Source organism: Ursus arctos, unplaced genomic scaffold (genome assembly GCF_023065955.2).
Source record: "Ursus arctos isolate Adak ecotype North America unplaced genomic scaffold, UrsArc2.0 scaffold_17, whole genome shotgun sequence".
Classification (NCBI taxonomy): Eukaryota; Metazoa; Chordata; class Mammalia; order Carnivora; family Ursidae; genus Ursus; species Ursus arctos.
Window position 1 is genome coordinate 38,476,682 of NW_026622841.1, and position 17,277 is coordinate 38,493,958.

The window sequence follows — 17,277 nt, forward strand, 5'->3', positions numbered from 1 at the left end:
GTGTTTCCATAAAAATCCAGATTTCCTGCCTCTGGAAATCAGCAGGTGCTACAGCTATCAGATTACCATCTTCACCTTTTTATCAGTTTTACCAATTTATAAGACTCTTCTGGTCATGTAAGTGCTTGATTTTGAGACTCCAAAAAACCTATATTTCTCCTGCTTCTAAATACCTACTCTTCAGAGCAATCATTTATTAAGTGTCTGGTGTGGACTCAAACTGTGTTGTCAGAGAAGCAGAAGACATGACTTCTGCTATCAGGGTGCTTGGGGTCACCTAAGAAAACAATACAAAAACAGGTGAAGTAGGTGGGGGGAATCACTGAACATTAAACTCTGGTAATTTATGTGAGCAAAGATCAGCATGGGCTGAGGTCATCAAGGAAAACTTTGTGGACGACTGGGTTTAAGCTGGTGCTTAAATTCTTTCCCTCATTCAGACATCATTTATTAAGTACCTACTATGTGTCTTGAACAGTATTGGGCACTGGCAATAAAATGGTGTTAGGCACATCCCGTGTTTTCTTCAGAAGTTTACTATGTAGTGTAGAAACCTAGACATGTAGCAAATAAGGACAATAAAATATTGTACATGCTTGGATAAAAATCTACAGACAGATAATGAGATCACTAAAGAGTATGGTAAATTATATACATGAAATAAGATTTTTTAATAAAGTAGGTGATGAGTGAACTGATTCTGGATAAAAAGAGTAGCTAAGCCAGGGAATAGAGGAAAGGCATTCCATATACCGAATTCAGCATGAGAAGAAGCATAGTTCACCATGGATGGATCTAGATGGGTTTTAGTGTGATGAGAAGAAAGTGAGGGCCAGATCTTGGATGGCCTGCGTATTCAGTAAGAAGTTAAACTTACCATAGATAGAGAGCCACCAAAGTCAGAGGATAGAGGGGCACACATCCCAGTACATTCTCTCTTGCCTCTGTCCCAGAGGCTGACCTATAGGGCTAAATCACCAGACTCTCCTGCTCTTTGATTTCCAGATAAGTTCAGCCAGTGGATAGCTAGCCCCAGCAGAAGATGGGCGGGAAGAGAGTGAGGTCAAGGTCTTTAATTTTCTGGCTTCCTCCCTCCAAAGATCACCAGGGAACAGCTGCATCGCCCCTTTTCAAGGCGACCTTATTTACATCACTGCCTCCTTCCAGTAACTAGTCCCTCCCCTTGTCCCGGCACACCTATGGTGGTCCTTCTCTGCTACTATTCCTAGGTTATCACTGTGCTTCCCATGCAGCCCACCCACACCCTTAGCAATAGTCTCATTGTAAATAAATCCTCTGCAAATCGTCCTCATTTAAAATATGATTAGATTTTAATTTTAAACAGTAGTGTAAGGAATAGTTTCCTAGAATGGAAGTCAGGGGCAAAGCAGTCCACGAAAATTAGCCAAAGTAAGAGATGATGCAGTTGGGAACTTACAGTTGTAGTGGAAATAGAAAGGAATACAGGAAGGGGAAGGGAGTTGAATTAACACCAGTTAGAGGTAAGAGATTAGGGAAAGGGAGGAGTCAAGGATGACCACCCAGGATTCTCACTTGGGTGGCTGCTTGGTTCAAGAAGTAAAAAAAAAAAAAAAAATGAGTTCCGTTCTGCATAGGTCAATTTTGAGAGCTTTGTGGGAGAGTTGTTGGAGATACACAGCAGGTATGGGGTAGCATTGGGATTCGAGTGAGGTCTGGCTGGAGGGAAGGTTGTTGTGTTGTCAGCCTTTAGGAGGTCCTTGGATCTAGGATGATAGAGGGCTTCCCCCAGGAGAGCTGAGAGGGTGGGAGAAGAAGTAGAATATTGGAGGAAGATGGTCATGCAGAGAACTTAGAATGGCACTAAAAGGACCCATAGTTTTGCAGAGACTGAGAAGAAAGCTTGAAATACAGCAGAGAGGGAGAGAATGAGTACTGATCGCACAGATGGTGGGGGAAATGCTTGCAGAAGCAGAGTGGAGTGAGTTTATGGAGAGACTTGAAAACTAAGGCAGAAGAGCCTGATTGGGGCCAGAACTTGAAGGGCTGTTATATGTTTACTTATTTTACCAGGGAGCACTGATCACTTGAGTGAGATGAAATCCATTCAGGTTGTGTTTTAAGATGAGCAAAGTGATCCTGGAAGGGCAGAAATGAGAACGGGCTTAACACCTGAAGCTATAATACCAGTAGGAAGTGATAAGGATCGAAGCAGAAGAGTACCAGGGAGTGCTTAGGGCAGAGTGATTGCAAGGGCCCAAAGAGTGAGAGTTAGGGGAAAATGAGTATAAGAGAAGAAAGATGAAGATGACCCCAAGATTTCCACATTCAAATCTAAGACCTTTATAAGTTCCATCATGTTTATGATAATTCTGCCCCAGAAAATTTCTGATAATCCTGAAGAAGCAGTTGGCCAGTTAGAAACAATGAAAAATGCAATTTTCCCATTTTCAAAAAAATGGGGAAAACATGTGCACGGTGTGAAATAGAATGAAGCCATTTTGAATCCAGGTCTAGTTAAGTTCAAGGATGGAGTTTCAGAGTTGAAACTAATGGTCTGACTACTTTGTGCTGTATAATCTTAGGTGGAGAAATAAATAAAAATACCCACAGATAATTTATGGTGAAACTCACCATATTTTGGCTAATGATTTCTTTCTGTTCTTTGGCTTTAATTCCTATTCTCTGTGGTTATATGTTTTGAGCCTTTGGGTTGATGTTTGTTCTTTTACCTTCCTTTTCCCCCAGTTCCATTTCTACTCCCACCTCCCCAAAACATCATAATTTTAGGAACTAACTAGAAATGATGTAGGAATCAGATTTCAGAATAGGAAATGCTGTGTTGTATTATTTCAAATTTGTATTATTTTTTTAAATTATGCTCAAGATTACAGGAAATTCCTAAAATTGATAAAAAGAGAAAGAACAGAAAATTCACAGAATATGAAATATAAATTACTTAATTATCATAAAAATGAGATCTACCTTTATAATAAGAAAAATGCAATTAAAATTCCAGTAAAATACTATTTTTCATCTATCAAGTTGGCAATGATAAAAAATTTGGCAATAAAGTCTTTGGAAAGGTAGGAGGAACCACACTGTTGGTTGGGATATAGGTGAGCACAATCTCTATGAAGGTTAGTTCTGCAATTTCTGTAAAAAATAAAAATGCGCTTACCCTTTGGCCCAACGATTCCACGTTTAGGCATTTTCCCGCCAGTATCTTTGCATTAAGCATGCAGTGCCTTTGGTACGAATATATGAACTTCAGCATCACTGGGTGCAAAAGACTGAAATCAATCTGAATACCCATCAATAGGGGACTGGTTAAATTAGTGATGGTATTTGCACGGGGTCCAGCTCTTAGAATGAAACAGATTTTTTATGGAATAAGGAAATAACTGTACAGAATGCTACCAGTTGTTTTGAAAAGAGTGGCACTGTGTGTATAGAGATTGTATCAGATACTATCTCTGGATGGATGTACAAGAGAATGACAGGCCTGCCTCTGCAAAGAGATCTCAGGATGGTATTGGGAAGAAGACTCCCTTTCACCCTCTACCCTCTGGTACTATGTGAATTTTTTGGCAATTGCATATATTAAGTAATCTTTAAATCTCTTTCCCTTACTCCAGAAAAGGGACACCAAGTTGTTCACATAACACCAACAGTTTTGGTGAAGGGTTGAGGTAAATGAGTTTTCATACATTGTTGGTGGAAGTGACCATTTGCATAAAGTTTTTAAAGAGCATTATATTGGTTGGTGCAGTTCATAATAACAAGATGCATATCTTTTCCCTGGCAATCCTACTTCTACATTTCAATCCTCTGGAAACTCCAGCCAGCATACATAGGTAAAGATAAAAATATAAGAGTAGGCATACAGTTAAAGCTTGAGTGTAAGTGCAGATTCCTGCCCAGGTTTATTTGCTTCCTGAAAAATGCCAACTGGTTTATTATTTCTATCACTTGAGAAGTGTTCATTTCTTCATATTTGGAAATGGCCCACAGGTTTTAAAGTTCAGTTATTTGAACGATTTAGATTGTATTTCACTTGCACAATGGACCTGTGGGTCCAAGCTTTTAAGTGATATTGGTGGCCTGTTTCTGAAAGAGATAAGGGAAGAATGGAGGCTTTCATTCATTCACTCTTTAATAAGCATCTACTGTATGCCACGTGTGGGGTTGTGCTGGGGGTGCCACACTGAATAAAACAGACATGGTCATGGCATTTCAACATTCCAGGTTTCCTTTTTCTTAGCCATTTAAAAGGAATAGCTTATTGTAGCTACTCTAAGGTTGCTTTGGTGGTCGGGGGCCATTTTTGTTGCTTTTGCTTTGTTTTCTCTTTTATCATTTTGCACCGACTTAATGCAATGTTTTTCTGCTCCCAGAATGAGGGAAATGCCAGTAGAGTGGTGTTCTCTTGCGTTATGGGCCCACAGATGGGTGCTAGAGAGGCCTCAGCTCTCATTCCATTTCTTTTTATTTACACACACGAGGTTGACCACTGTGCTAACAGTAAAACCTGAGCTGTAAAAGAAGATTTACCACAGGCCGTGCTCATTACTGGTAATGAGAGGGACCCGGAAAGCACGAATCACAGGGAGCCCCATCTTCGCCAGTGGCATGGAACTTATTTCCCACTGATCGTTGACCATAACTTCTCAGCCAGTAACAAACACGACAGACCTGAATTTGGCCATCCCTAACTTTCCCTGTTATTTCTACGCGTCTCAGCATTATTGCTGTCTCTTCTTAATTAGTGTGTTTCCCTTTTCATTTCTGACAACTGACTTTTTCCCTCCAAGTAAAGGAGAAGGTGTATAGCCTCTATAGCACCCTACAGGTGCCTGAAACGTGGGTGCCTCTGGGAGAACTCCGGGCCTCTTAGCCAGGCTTCACACCTCATCCATTCTGAGGTCATTCACTGAATATCTTGAAGGACACACCCACAGAAATGGATATTTCTTGTCAACATATTAATTACGCAATATAGTTTCAGAAACATATCGTGAAAGTGGTACAGTTAATACCAATCTTTGCTTCTTTTTTTAATTTTTATTATGTTATGTTAGTCACCATACAGTACATCCTTAGTTTTTGATGTAATGTTCCATGATTCATTATTTGCATATAACACCCAGTGCACCATGCAATATGTGCCCTCCTTAATACCCATCACCGGCCTATCCCACTTCTCTACCCCGTCCCCTCTGAAGCCCTCAGTTTGTTTCCCAGAGTCCACAGTCTCTCATGGTTCATTCCCCCCTAATCTTTCCTTCTTTTTTTTTTTTTTAAAGATTTTATTTATTTATTTGACAGAGATAGAGACAGCCAGCGAGAGAGGGTACACAAGCAGGGGGAGTGGGAGAGGAAGAAGCAGGCTCATAGCGGAGGAGCCTGATGCGGGGCTCGATCCCATAATGCTAGGATCACGCCCTGAGCCGAAGGCAGACGCTTAACCACTGTGCCACCCAGGCGCCCCCCCCTAATCTTTCCTTCTTAAATATTATTGTAGGTTTGGGTAAGCTCTAATTGATGGGCATGTCCTTGGTGTTGAATTAATTCCTGCGAGTTTCTGGGTTCTGCAGGCAGAATTGTTCTCAAAATGGAGACGTTTTCTGGAATCATCAAAGCTGTTGAAAAACAATGCAGTTTCCTCCCTCTCCAAGACCAGAGTTTGACAGTAACATCTCAGAACAGATGTTTTGATGATCTCCAAATGTTTTTATTTGGTGGCACAAAGACTCTGTTATTCATGAAACGGTCTGTTAAAAAATTAGTTCCTTCATGTGGGGGTTGTGGGACTATGTGCTATGTAAATCGATTTCACATTTTGGTAGGGAACTGGCTCTTCACTCTTTAGATTGTCTCCAGGCTTGGACTCTTGACGGGCCACAGCAGTCGCAAGGAGTATAGTAACGCAAGAGCTCAGCATCTTTCCCAGAGGACTTAAAAGTGACTCATTTGCAAGCATCATATTCTTTTGTAAAAGAACAGAAGCTAAGTAAAAATCCGTAGAAAAATGGTCTTATAAAATACAATGAGAGAATGTAGCCACTCATGTTTGCTGGTCATCTGGACTATTCTAATACAGTCCAGTCTGCAGCTTAGACTTTTTCACTGTAGACTCCTATTGGAAGGAAAAACTGCCATCCTCAGATGAACGTGTGTACCTTACAAGGCACCTTACAAGAGGCCTCAGTGTCACTATTTGAGAGTGTTGGGATATAAGGAACTGGTCATTGTCAGTCTGATGTCCTGTCCTCTTGCCACTACCCTGATCCAAACTTTCCACTCGTTCCAGCAGGACAGAGATCAGCAAACTGTGCGGCCCGAGGTTCAAATCTGACCTGCTGCCTGTTTTTGTACATAAAGTTTGGTTGGGACACAGCTGCTCCAGTTTTGTTTCCATATTGTGTATGGCTGCTTTTAGGAGATGTCGCCAGAGGGGACAAGTTGCAATTGAGACCATTTAGCCATAAAACCTAAAATATTTACAGAAGACATTTGCCAACCCCTGCTGTAGGAAGTCGCATACATACTGTGACCCGTTGTTTAGAATGTTACATTAAGATAGTTGGTGTATTTAGGGAGTGCCTGGCTGGCTCAGTTAGTGGAACATGTGACTCTTGATCTTGGGGTTGTAAGTTCAAGCCCCACGTTGGGGGTAGAGATTACTTAAAAATAAAATCTTGGCAAAAGAGCTTTGGTATACTTAGATTTTGAAGGTGTTTGTGGGATGTAAGAAATGAAAAATAATAATTTGGTTTTAGAGCATTAAACGTATGACTAGGACAATGTTTAAAAGAATAATATAAGTACACATTTTAAAAGAATAATATAAGTACACAAAGAAATATATAAACTAAAATCTTCCAGGACAGTCTGAAGAAATTGTATGGAAAAGAGAAAAGGGGGGCGCCTGGGTGGCTCAGTCGTTAAGCATCTGCCTTCAGCTCGGGTCATGATCCCAGGGTCCTGGGACCGAGCCCCGCATCAGGCTCCCTGCTCAGCGGGAAGCCTCCTTCTCCTTCTCCCACCCACTCCCCCTGCTTGTGTTCCCTCTCTCGCTGTGTCTCTCTCTGTCAAATAAATAAAATCTTTAAAAAAAAAAAAAAGGGACATTAACTGACTGCTGGATGTGCAATGAACAGTTAAAATGGTGAATGAAAGGAATGTATTTTTCCGAGGTACAATGTGTTCAAATGTTAAAACATTTGGTCATATTTAGCTGTTACTTTACTTTTATTCTTTTTCTTTCATCTCTGTATGTTAATTGGCCTCAGCATAGTTTCTTGTAAGTGCTCCCATGTGTATGTGATTCTAAGGTCTTTCTGTTCAACAAGGGGGCAGACACCGGTGAGACTAGAAGTTTAGAACTTATTTAGCTGAGGGGCGCCTTGGGTGGCTCAGTTGGTTGAGTATCCAACTCTTGGTTTCAGCTCAGGTCCTAATCTTAGGGTCATGAGATCGAGCCCCGAGTGGGGCTCTGCGCTCAGCAGGAGTCTGCTTGAGATTCTCTCCTCTGCCCCTCTCCCTGCTCTCTCTCTGAGATAAATTAATACAGTCTTTTAAAAATTTTTATTCAGCTGAATATTGACACACCAACCATACCAGAGATGATTATTCATTGGGTCCATAAGCCAAAATATATCTGAGGCTGCTATTAGTATAAGATCACAAACACACTAGAAAAAGAACTAAAGAATTGCTTGAAGGTCAAGCCTCCAAATTGGGAGAGTTAGAAAAATGGTGTTAAAGGGACAGAGGTAGTTATATCAGGAATCCCAGGCTCAATTAGAAGAACCAGATTATCAGCAATCATGACAAACAGGGCAAGGAAAACAAAGGATAAGAGTTCTAAAGCTCTGGGGCACCTGGGTGGCACAGCGGTTAAGTGACTGCCTTCGGCTCAGGGCGTGATCCCAGCATTCTGGGATCGAGCCCCACATCAGGCTCCTCTGCTATGAGCCTGCTTCTTCCTCTCCCACTCCCCCTGCTTGTGTTCCCTCTCTCGCTGGCTGTCTCTATCTCTGTCGAATAAATAAATAAAATCTTTTTAAAAAAAAAAGTTCTAAAGCTCTTATTTCATGAGAGGAAGCATCCTATTTTGTCAGGAGATAAGTTTTTTTTCCCCTGGGAGGATTCTGTCACCCGAGAAAGGACTCGAACAGTTTCTGCCATCACCGTTTTAAGGGAACGCAGAGATGTTCTGGACCCTCACTATCTAACACGGCAACTACTAGCCACATGTGGCTGTGGAGAGCTTGCAGCGTGGCTGGTGTGAACGGAGGAGTGCCGCAGTATGACATACACAGGATTTTCAAGACTTAACGCAAGAAATAATAATAACAATAAAGACTTAATGCAAAAAAAGAAGATAAAAATATCTTATTAACAGTTCTCTTATTTAGATGTATTGGTTTAGGTAAAACATTATTAAAATTAATTTCACCTCTTAATTACTTTTTTTACGTGGCTACTGGAAAATACATGATCGCATATGTGGCTCATGCTGTATTTCGGTTAGGCAGCACTAATTCTAAAGGGTGATGTCCCATCTGACACAGACAGTGAGGGTGCAGTGGCACACAGTTGGCCTCGGGATGCATTTCTGAAGGGACGGAATGGAATTTAGTACAGGCCTGTGTGCTTTCAGGTGGTCTCGTAGCTCAGAGATTGTACATCTGCAGACCACTTAGTGACCATTTGGCATACATGCAGATTCTGCCTGTCCCATTAGGAAATTTTTCTAAAACACTGATCACAAATTTAAAACAAAGTATTTCGTACTCATGGAAAGATGATATCATTGGTAGGTTTTCATAAACTAGACCTGATTTAATGATTGTTTGAATTATGTTCAGGTTCCAAATCGATAGTTTCTTTTCTTATTCTTCTAACAGAGTATTACAGAAATTGGAAATGTTGGGCAAAAATTGGTGTCTCTGTCAAATGGTTCTGGACGTTCTAACCAAGTGGACCTCTAAATTTGAATTCTCACTGAAGACTACTTTTGTGCCCCTGTGAATCACATTCCAGTGCTCAAACATTGTCTATTTCACCCTGGAAGATCACTGCAACTGCTTAGCTAATCTAATCTATTCTGTTGGTCCCTCCCTAAAAAGTATTACTTAAGGGGCGCCTGGGTAGCTCAGTCGTTAAGCGTCTGCCTTCGGCTTGGGTCATGATCCCGGCGTTCTGGGATCGAGCCCCGCATCGGGCTCCCTGCTTCTCCCTCTCCCATTCCCCCTGCTTGTGTTCCCTCTCTCACTGCCTCTCTCTCTGTCAAGTAAATAAATAAAATCTTTAAAAAAAAAAAAAAGTATTATTTGAGATTCTGTGCACGATTCAAATAATGAATTTTAAGTAGACCAATAACACACTTTCTTTCTCTGATGAGTAAAAACATTCAGCTAATGTTCAGAAACAGGCAAACCTTGTATACAGTCATGCAGTTCACCTTTTACTTTTAACTTTGAAAACCTACAGTTACTAATGTGTTGCTTCATTGTTTGCTAGTCCTGGGACCAAGTAATTTTCTGTCTTTTGTTCAGTGAACATTTATTAAGTACCTATTGCATGTGAGGTATTATGCTCCCCTGAGTTGAGACATGTTGAATTTGGTATTAATGAGACTCGCAAGTATAAATATCCAATAGACTCTTAGACATAGGTCTCTAGAAGTTAAAAGAAATTTAGACGACATCAGATATGTTTATTATATATTTATACAGCCATTTGCACAAGAAAAATCCAACGGTCTAACTTTGCTGATCTTCAAAGAAATGCAGATTACAGGCAGGAGATGCATTTTTAGTAACCAGTGAATTATCTAACTTAAAGAATACTCACTGCCGGGGCACCTGGGTGGCAGAATCAGTTAAGCATCCAACTCTTGCTTTTGGCTCAGGTCATGATCTCAGGGTCATGAGGTCAAGTCCCACATAGGCTCCAAGCTCAGGGAGGAGACTGCTGAAGTTTCTCTCTCCCTTTCCCTTTGCCCCTCCCCGTGCTCACTCGTGCGCACCCTCTCTCTCAAATAAATAAATAAATCTTAAAAAAAAATAAAAAGAATACTCACTGATGGCAAGATTGTGGTCCAACTAGGATGCACATGGAAGAAATATAAATTGGCTACCGGTAGAAATATAAATTGGTTTAGGTATTTTAGAAAGCAGGATAGCCCGGCATGTTAAACACAAAGAATTGTCTGATACCCTTTGCTTTAGTAATCCTGCGCTAGAAAATTTATCCCACAAGAACAAAAAAGAGAAGAGAAAATCTCTGTGCATCTTGAGAACAGGAAGGGGAGCCGAGGGTTGCTAAGTGGTTAGTTGTGCTAAGTACTGAAAATCCTCTCCCTCAATCTTAGCTACAGTCCTTTGAAGTGTCCCCACTTTACGGGTGAGGAAACAAAGCTCAAATGGATTAGTCATGTGTCAGTGGCAGAGTTTGCACTTAAGTTAGTCTTAGCCTATCTCAGACTCATTGTGTAAGAACAGAAAAATAGTTAAATCCGGGGGCACCTGGGTGGCACAGCGGTTAAGCGTCTGCCTTTGGCTCAGGGCGTGATCCCAGCGTTACGGGATCGAGCCCCACATCAGGCTACTCTGCTATGAGCCTGCTTCTTCCTCTCCCACTCCCCCTGCTTGTGTTCCCTCTCTTGCTGGCTGTCTCTATCTCTGTCGAATAAATAAATAAAATCTTTAAAAAAAAAAAAAGAAAAGAAAAATAGTTAAATCCATTATGAAATGTGATGCAAACATCCTAAGTGTAGTCGTGGCGGGGGGGGGATGTCGGAAAATATGGTGAGGAACAGAGATGACACTGGAAAGACTCCATAATTATTAAGAATTTGTACGAGGACTAAGTGGAATAGAGACAAATGAAGGTTTGATTTGTTATGGTGGCAAAATCTGTTTAAGTAGTACTGATATTGATGTAATTTCTTAAATTTAAAAATTCTGTTGTTTTTTGTGAAAAGGATATAATCTAACATATTTTGACTATATTTTCGAATGTTTTATTCATACCCCTCCCTATCTCTAAAGGTATGTGACCTGTTACATCGTATCTAGGTGCATTCTCTACATTGTCCTCCTCGCCCTCCCTTAACTCCTGAAAACTCTTCGTTCAGGGTCCGTCACCAGCACAACCCCTATGTCCTTAAACTCTTCTCTGAAATTGCTTTTATCTTGTTAAACCCCAACCTGGGTTTGCCCTGAAAACACCACTTCCCTGAAGGCCCCCAGGTAGCAGCTCTATCTGTTGCCCCAAAGTTGAGCAGCTGGGTTCTTCATTGCTCCCTTGACCGTTCCACTTCTCCCCTCCCTGGAAACTCTCAGCTTTAATCTCTTGTCCCCAGACTCTCACCCACTACTCCATGTTGCTCCCGTCATCTACCATGCCTAGGATCCCTCCCTCATTTTTCCATAATTTTCACTCCTGGCTCACTGCCTTTCTCTCCAGCATTCCTTCTCTCTTCATTCTTGGGGATTTCAATGCATGCATATATGATCCTTCTAATACCCCTGGCCTCTGAGATTCTCTAGCTTCTCGTCACCTCAACATGTACCTCCCACGGTTGCTCCCTAGACCACGTCATCACCAGCCACTGCATGCTTCCATGATCTCAAAGTGCATGCCTGTCACTCTGACCACTCCTCTGCCTGGCTCTCGAGCTCCCCCGCTCCAGAAATTCAACTCCATCAAAACCCACTATCCATTGATTCCACTACTTTTCATGCACATTCTTCCCTCCCAAGATGTTGGGTCCAGCTCAAGTTCCACGAACAGTCATTACATTTGCTCCCTTGCATACATCCTGGCTCCTCTGCCCCTCCTTCATGTCTCATCCTCACTTGGCAGTCTTACAATCCTGGCTGAATCCAAAGCTCTGCCCGCATTGTGCCAACCCTTGTGCATTGCACATTGGCTAGAGAAAAACATACAACCGTAATGTTTGGTTTCACTTTTAATTCATGACTGTGAACCTCAAGTGAGAATTTACAGCTGTCCAGCAGTCATGATGTGTCGTTCAGTCTCAGTGGACTTTTCTACAGTCATCTCCTCTTTCCTTAGACCTCCTGCCGCTCTCAATCTTATTCTCAACGGATGCCTTTCTTCTGACTTTTGCTGGAAATAGTGAAGCAATAAGAGGGAGTTTCCACCACTCCCATTGAGCTCTCACAGGTGAGCTCCTGCTGAGGGCCAGCGCCTTCTCTCCCGTGTCCCCTCTGCCTACCCAGGGACATGCTCCCATCATTCCATCCTCATAGGCTTGCCCCTCCAGTGGTCATTCCCATCAGCATCCATCATATTAAGGAAACCAGAAACACTCCCTCGATCCTATTCCGTGTGCTCCCTTCAGCTACCACTCCGTGTCTCTTCTCCCCTTCACAGCCATGTCACCTGTTGTCCATTCCTGTTATTCCCACTTCTCCCTTCTCAGTCTCTCTTAAATCCAGCTCAGTCAGGCTTGACCCCAACTGTTCACTGCTCCTGTCAAAGTCCCCAGTTAAATACAAGTTGCTAAACCCGACTGTTGTCAGCCCTCATTTCAGAGTCCTATAAGCAGCAGTGACATCTCTCTTGCTCCTTGAAGTGCTCGAATCACCACTGGCTTCTAGAATGCACCCCTTCTGGATTTGCCTCGCACTCCCCCAGCCAGTCCTTCGTAGTCTCCTGGGACTCAAACCTTAGTCCTCTGTCTACACTTAAGCCATGTTCAACATCAGTAAGTGCCGCGGCTTTAAAGATCATCTGTGTGCTGAGGACGCCTAGATTTATTACCTCAGCCAGACTTCTCTCTGAGCTCCACACTTACATGTTCTTCTGAGAGCTCTTGGGATATCTCTATTTGCATGCCTAGTAGACGTCTCAGACTGAACTCCTGACCCTACTCCCACCGCTCCAAACCTACTTCCTTCAGCTGCTCAGGCCAAATTCGTAACACTTTCTCACCTTTTTCAAACCCCTGCCATCTCACACCTGGATTATTGCAGGAGCCTCCTCCCTGCTCTGCCTCTATACCTTTCACCTTCACAGTGTGTGTTCTCAAAACAGCAGCCAGAGTGGTCCATCTATAATGTTGGTTAGATCACTTCTTCACCCATACCCCCCGGCGGCTCTCCATCCCACTCAGATAAAGAGCTACAAGTCTTCAAAGCTGTATGTTATCAGACCACCTGTTATTTCTCAGACTTTATTTCTCTTTCCTCTTACCTTTTACTCACTGCACTCCAGCCACACAGTAGCCTGCCAAGCGGGCAGCCACCCATCCACCTGCAGCTCTTTATTGCCTATGATTAGAATTCTGAGAACACACCTCCCAGTGACATCAAAGCTCACCTTCTCAGCCATACCTACTCTGGCCACCCTGCACTCTCTGTCCCCCTTGCCCAGCCCTATTAATAATATTTCTCACCCCCTGACTTATTATATCCCCTAGTCATTTATTGTATTTATCATCGTCTCCTATAGGACAATGTAAGATTCAGGAGGATAGAGATTTTTATCTGGCCTATTTATTGACTTCTCTCCAGTATCTAGAATAATGCCTAATAGATGCTTAAAAAAAAGTCCTGAGAATATGAATGAAAGTTCCCCTATTTCCGCCGGATGCCCCGTAGTCACATGCTGAGAGATCTGCCTCATTATAGCTTTTAATTCCTTTTCAACTTTCTCAAGTGTTAGATTGTAAACAGCATTCAGAAAATGACTACCAAGAAACACTATGTCTTTGGCTTGATGACATATGGTCTTTTATTCTAAACTGAAAACAACTCCTCTAGAATGGAGCAGAAGTCTCATCAATATTGAAAGTATATAAACAGCAATAGATCCTTGAAATTTTTAAGAATACATTCAAAGTTCTTCACAAATCCCCCAAATTATGAATACCATGATGGTATATTCTACTCACATGAACTTCGTACAGAGCAGTAAAAAGGATCAGAAGGAGGCTCACCCCCTGGCCCAGTGTCGTTCTGCTCAGGCTTCACACTTGTGAGGTAGTAACACCTCAAATTAGCAGCTCACGAGCCCTCAGCGTCACCCCCATATTGTTGAAACCAAGGACATCAATTCTGCGAGAGCCAAAGGTCCACTGTATTATTTTATCCTACCTGCAAAACTTTTAAATACTAATTTAAAAAAAAAAAATCGCTCCCCCAGGTTACTCGGCCTTTGTTCTAGACTACACATGGGTGGGTGTTAAATACAACTAAATGACAAGGTGATTACTGTGGGGGAAAAAAGAGCAATCATTTGTCTCAAAGTTTTCACTTTGAGACCAAGTTACAGATAAGCATCCATTCAGTTTGATTTTGGTCATCTGGTAATAAACTCTCGATGTGAACAAAAAATGAAAAAAAAATAAGTGTTTATTTTCATTTGTAAGCTGATTTTTCTATCTGTATTCTAGTTGAAGAAAACCTTCTGCCATGGAACTTTTTCCCCCAATGATAATGATCAGAAGCCTTTGACAAAGAAGAGTGGGGGTAAGGGAGAGGGATGCTGTCGCCACGGTGACAGCTGTCCAGCGTAAACATCTTACATCTCTTCCGTTTATCGTGTATTTTAGGGCAATTCAAGCTGCTGGAACAAGACCGAGATATAAAGGAACCAGTGCAATATTTCAACAGTGTGGAGGAGGTGGCTAAAGCATTTCCTGAACGCGTGTACGTCATGGAGGAAATAACATTCAACGTGAAGGTAGTTCTAGAAGAACCAAATATTTATCCTCACTGAAATAACTTAACTTTCAGGTCATTATGTACGCAGTACGTTCCCCTCTGTGCCTCGTAGGGGAGTTCCATCCTCCTAATGGGTTCGTGTCCGTGGCCAAAACTGGTCTTTTTAAGAACCCCACGAGCTGTAGCTGACCTGACTCTCCAGCAGGTTACAATGTTAACAGTATCTCCTGCCTAGAACGACTGTCAAGGCAGATCAAAAGATTTTTTTTTCGTTTGGACTTTATTCTCTAATATGTAACAGTTGTTTGGCCAGCTCTTCTGTGAGGCTGGATGCCTCACTCGTGGGAGCAAGCAAAAGGCAGACGACACAAGTAACACCGAGCACTGAAAGAAAAAGAGAGAAACTTCCAGAATACGCCCTGACATCAGCTTGTATTCATTCCATTCTTTGCAGACTATCTCTGTCAGGACACAGGGAAAATTGATGTGTAGAATGTTGCCCAGTAGGTATTTATTGATCTTCGTTCATCAGAGAAAAGCTAAATAGTGTTTACTGTGCTGTATTCGTTTTGTGTTCTTAAGGGGGCCATTCTGTCCCTGGGTACGTAGTGAGTGAGCTTCTTTGACTAGGCTCGCTGTTGAAGGGGGACTAACCAGAGAAGCAATGTCACTGAGCCCCAGCCTCTTTGCCTGGGAATCCACTGTGTTTCCTTCAGCAACACCCACAGTTATGCTACAACATTCTCGAGAGTGTTCACAAGGAAAGCATTAACCTCATTTCAGCAGGAAGTCCAGCGAAGGCACATTCTCTAAACATTTCAATATTTGGGGGGCAAGATGCCTGTTAGAAATCCACTCTATGTGAAAAACAGACTGTGGGGTATCTTAGTCCAAGAATGCAGCAGTCACTCCACCCACACTCCTTACCAAACGGGGAAAGTGCCCAAGGCAGCTTCTGGAGTGGAGCGGTGGTCCTGCCCATTTGATCGGCTAAGCCAAGTCATCCTTCCAGTTCTAAAATACAGCTGCTATAGTCTACTTCTTTGGTTTTATTAGTAACGTGGATAAATTCTGTGGCCTGTTCAGTTCTTTACTAGCTAAATTAAGCTTGTATTCAAAAGTATTTATAACTTTTAAGCCCTTCAAGTAACTTAGTCTATGAGTCCTCAAGACAACTTGAACTTACCTTGAAGGTTTGTGAAAACATGTTCATTTTTAAACATACCAAGATCCATTGGTCAGAAGTTAATCAAATCCTATTTGGTTCTTGTCTTGATATGATTTAAATCTTTCCTTAAAGCTTCTATTTAAAATTTCCTAAATTTTTAGGAAGGAAAGTTAATACTTTTAAACTGTTTTCTGAAAATCTTGCATTTGCTGATAAATCATGAGAAATCAAGCATAAAAATTTTTTATGATTTTTTTAAGATTTTGTCAGGTATTAAAATTTAACATTCGGTCTTTTGTGGCATATTGTACTTGCAAAAGATTTTTTTAAATGCCTCTAGCAGCTGTTTTGTGTGTGTGTGAATTTGTATGAAATCAGCAGTGATTGAAAGAATAATACTGAAATCAATGCAGTTTGATGGTTTTTTACAGAATACCATGATTAACTCTATTTACGAGAACATACGTAATAGAGATGCCATTTAAAAATTCAGCACAGCCGTGTGAATGTAACACTACTGACCTGCACACTTAAACATGGTTAAGAGGATAAATTTTATGTTTTGTATATATTACCACAATTTTTCTAAAAAGCCAAAAAAAAAAAAAAGTTCAAAGGAACAGACAAATGGGTAAGTGTGTGGACTTCACGTTGACAGCATCCATAGAGCTGACTGGACTTGGGTTGAGTTCCTGTGCTATGCATACATAAATATTTAATACCTCTACTCTATTACTTATAAAGTTTTAAGATGCTATTACATCCATCTGGCATTAATCATTAAGACATCATTCAATTATATTCAAAGAAGAATTGATCAAGGAACCTCAGGAAATTTGCAGAAAGAAATACACAAAAGTCTGTGTGCTTAGTGAATAAACACCCAAGTAAATAAATAAACCAAGGAGGTTTATGGAAAAGATGTCTGGGTACTACATGGACACCCCCCCTCCAAACACAGTGTTGAACGTCATGGTCTGTAAGAATTGATTATAACGTGCATGTGTGCAGTGCTTAATGGGAGAGCTAAGCAGTATGCTTGGTTACTACTTTGCCTGGAGAGGAAGAAAAAGAACAGAAAACAGGACAACAGGGGTGCCTCGCTGGCTCAGTTGATAGAGCATGCGACACTTCAAGGCCCATGTTGGGCATAGAGCTAACTTAAAAAAACACAACAGTACCACATTTTCATAACTATGCCCATTATAAATAGTATTAAGTAGTGTTAAATATTATGTAAATATAGATATTATCCAGAAAGCAATTTTTTCAACGATAGCAGAATTCAAACCTTCTTGCAAAACTTCACCCTCTACTCTCCACTTCAGATAGGGCATAAATTAGACCAAGAGGATAAACAACTGAAGAAATGACTTGCAGTTAAGAATTGGCAGCTAACTAGCATCTTGGGAGTCAAAAGGC

At 41.5% G+C, this 17,277-nt stretch overlaps 1 protein-coding gene across 3 annotated transcripts in view; it reads left to right on the plus strand.

The window, feature by feature from the left end:
* Positions 1-17,277, plus strand: part of GAREM1 (GRB2 associated regulator of MAPK1 subtype 1) — a 196,546-nt gene that overhangs the window by 140,165 nt on the left and 39,104 nt on the right. For all 3 annotated transcript variants that reach the window (XM_026496161.4, XM_026496162.4, XM_044382910.3), the window contains exon 3: positions 14,576-14,706. In XM_026496161.4, coding sequence (XP_026351946.2) covers positions 14,576-14,706 — 131 coding nt within the window. The remainder of the gene's footprint in view (positions 1-14,575; positions 14,707-17,277) is intronic.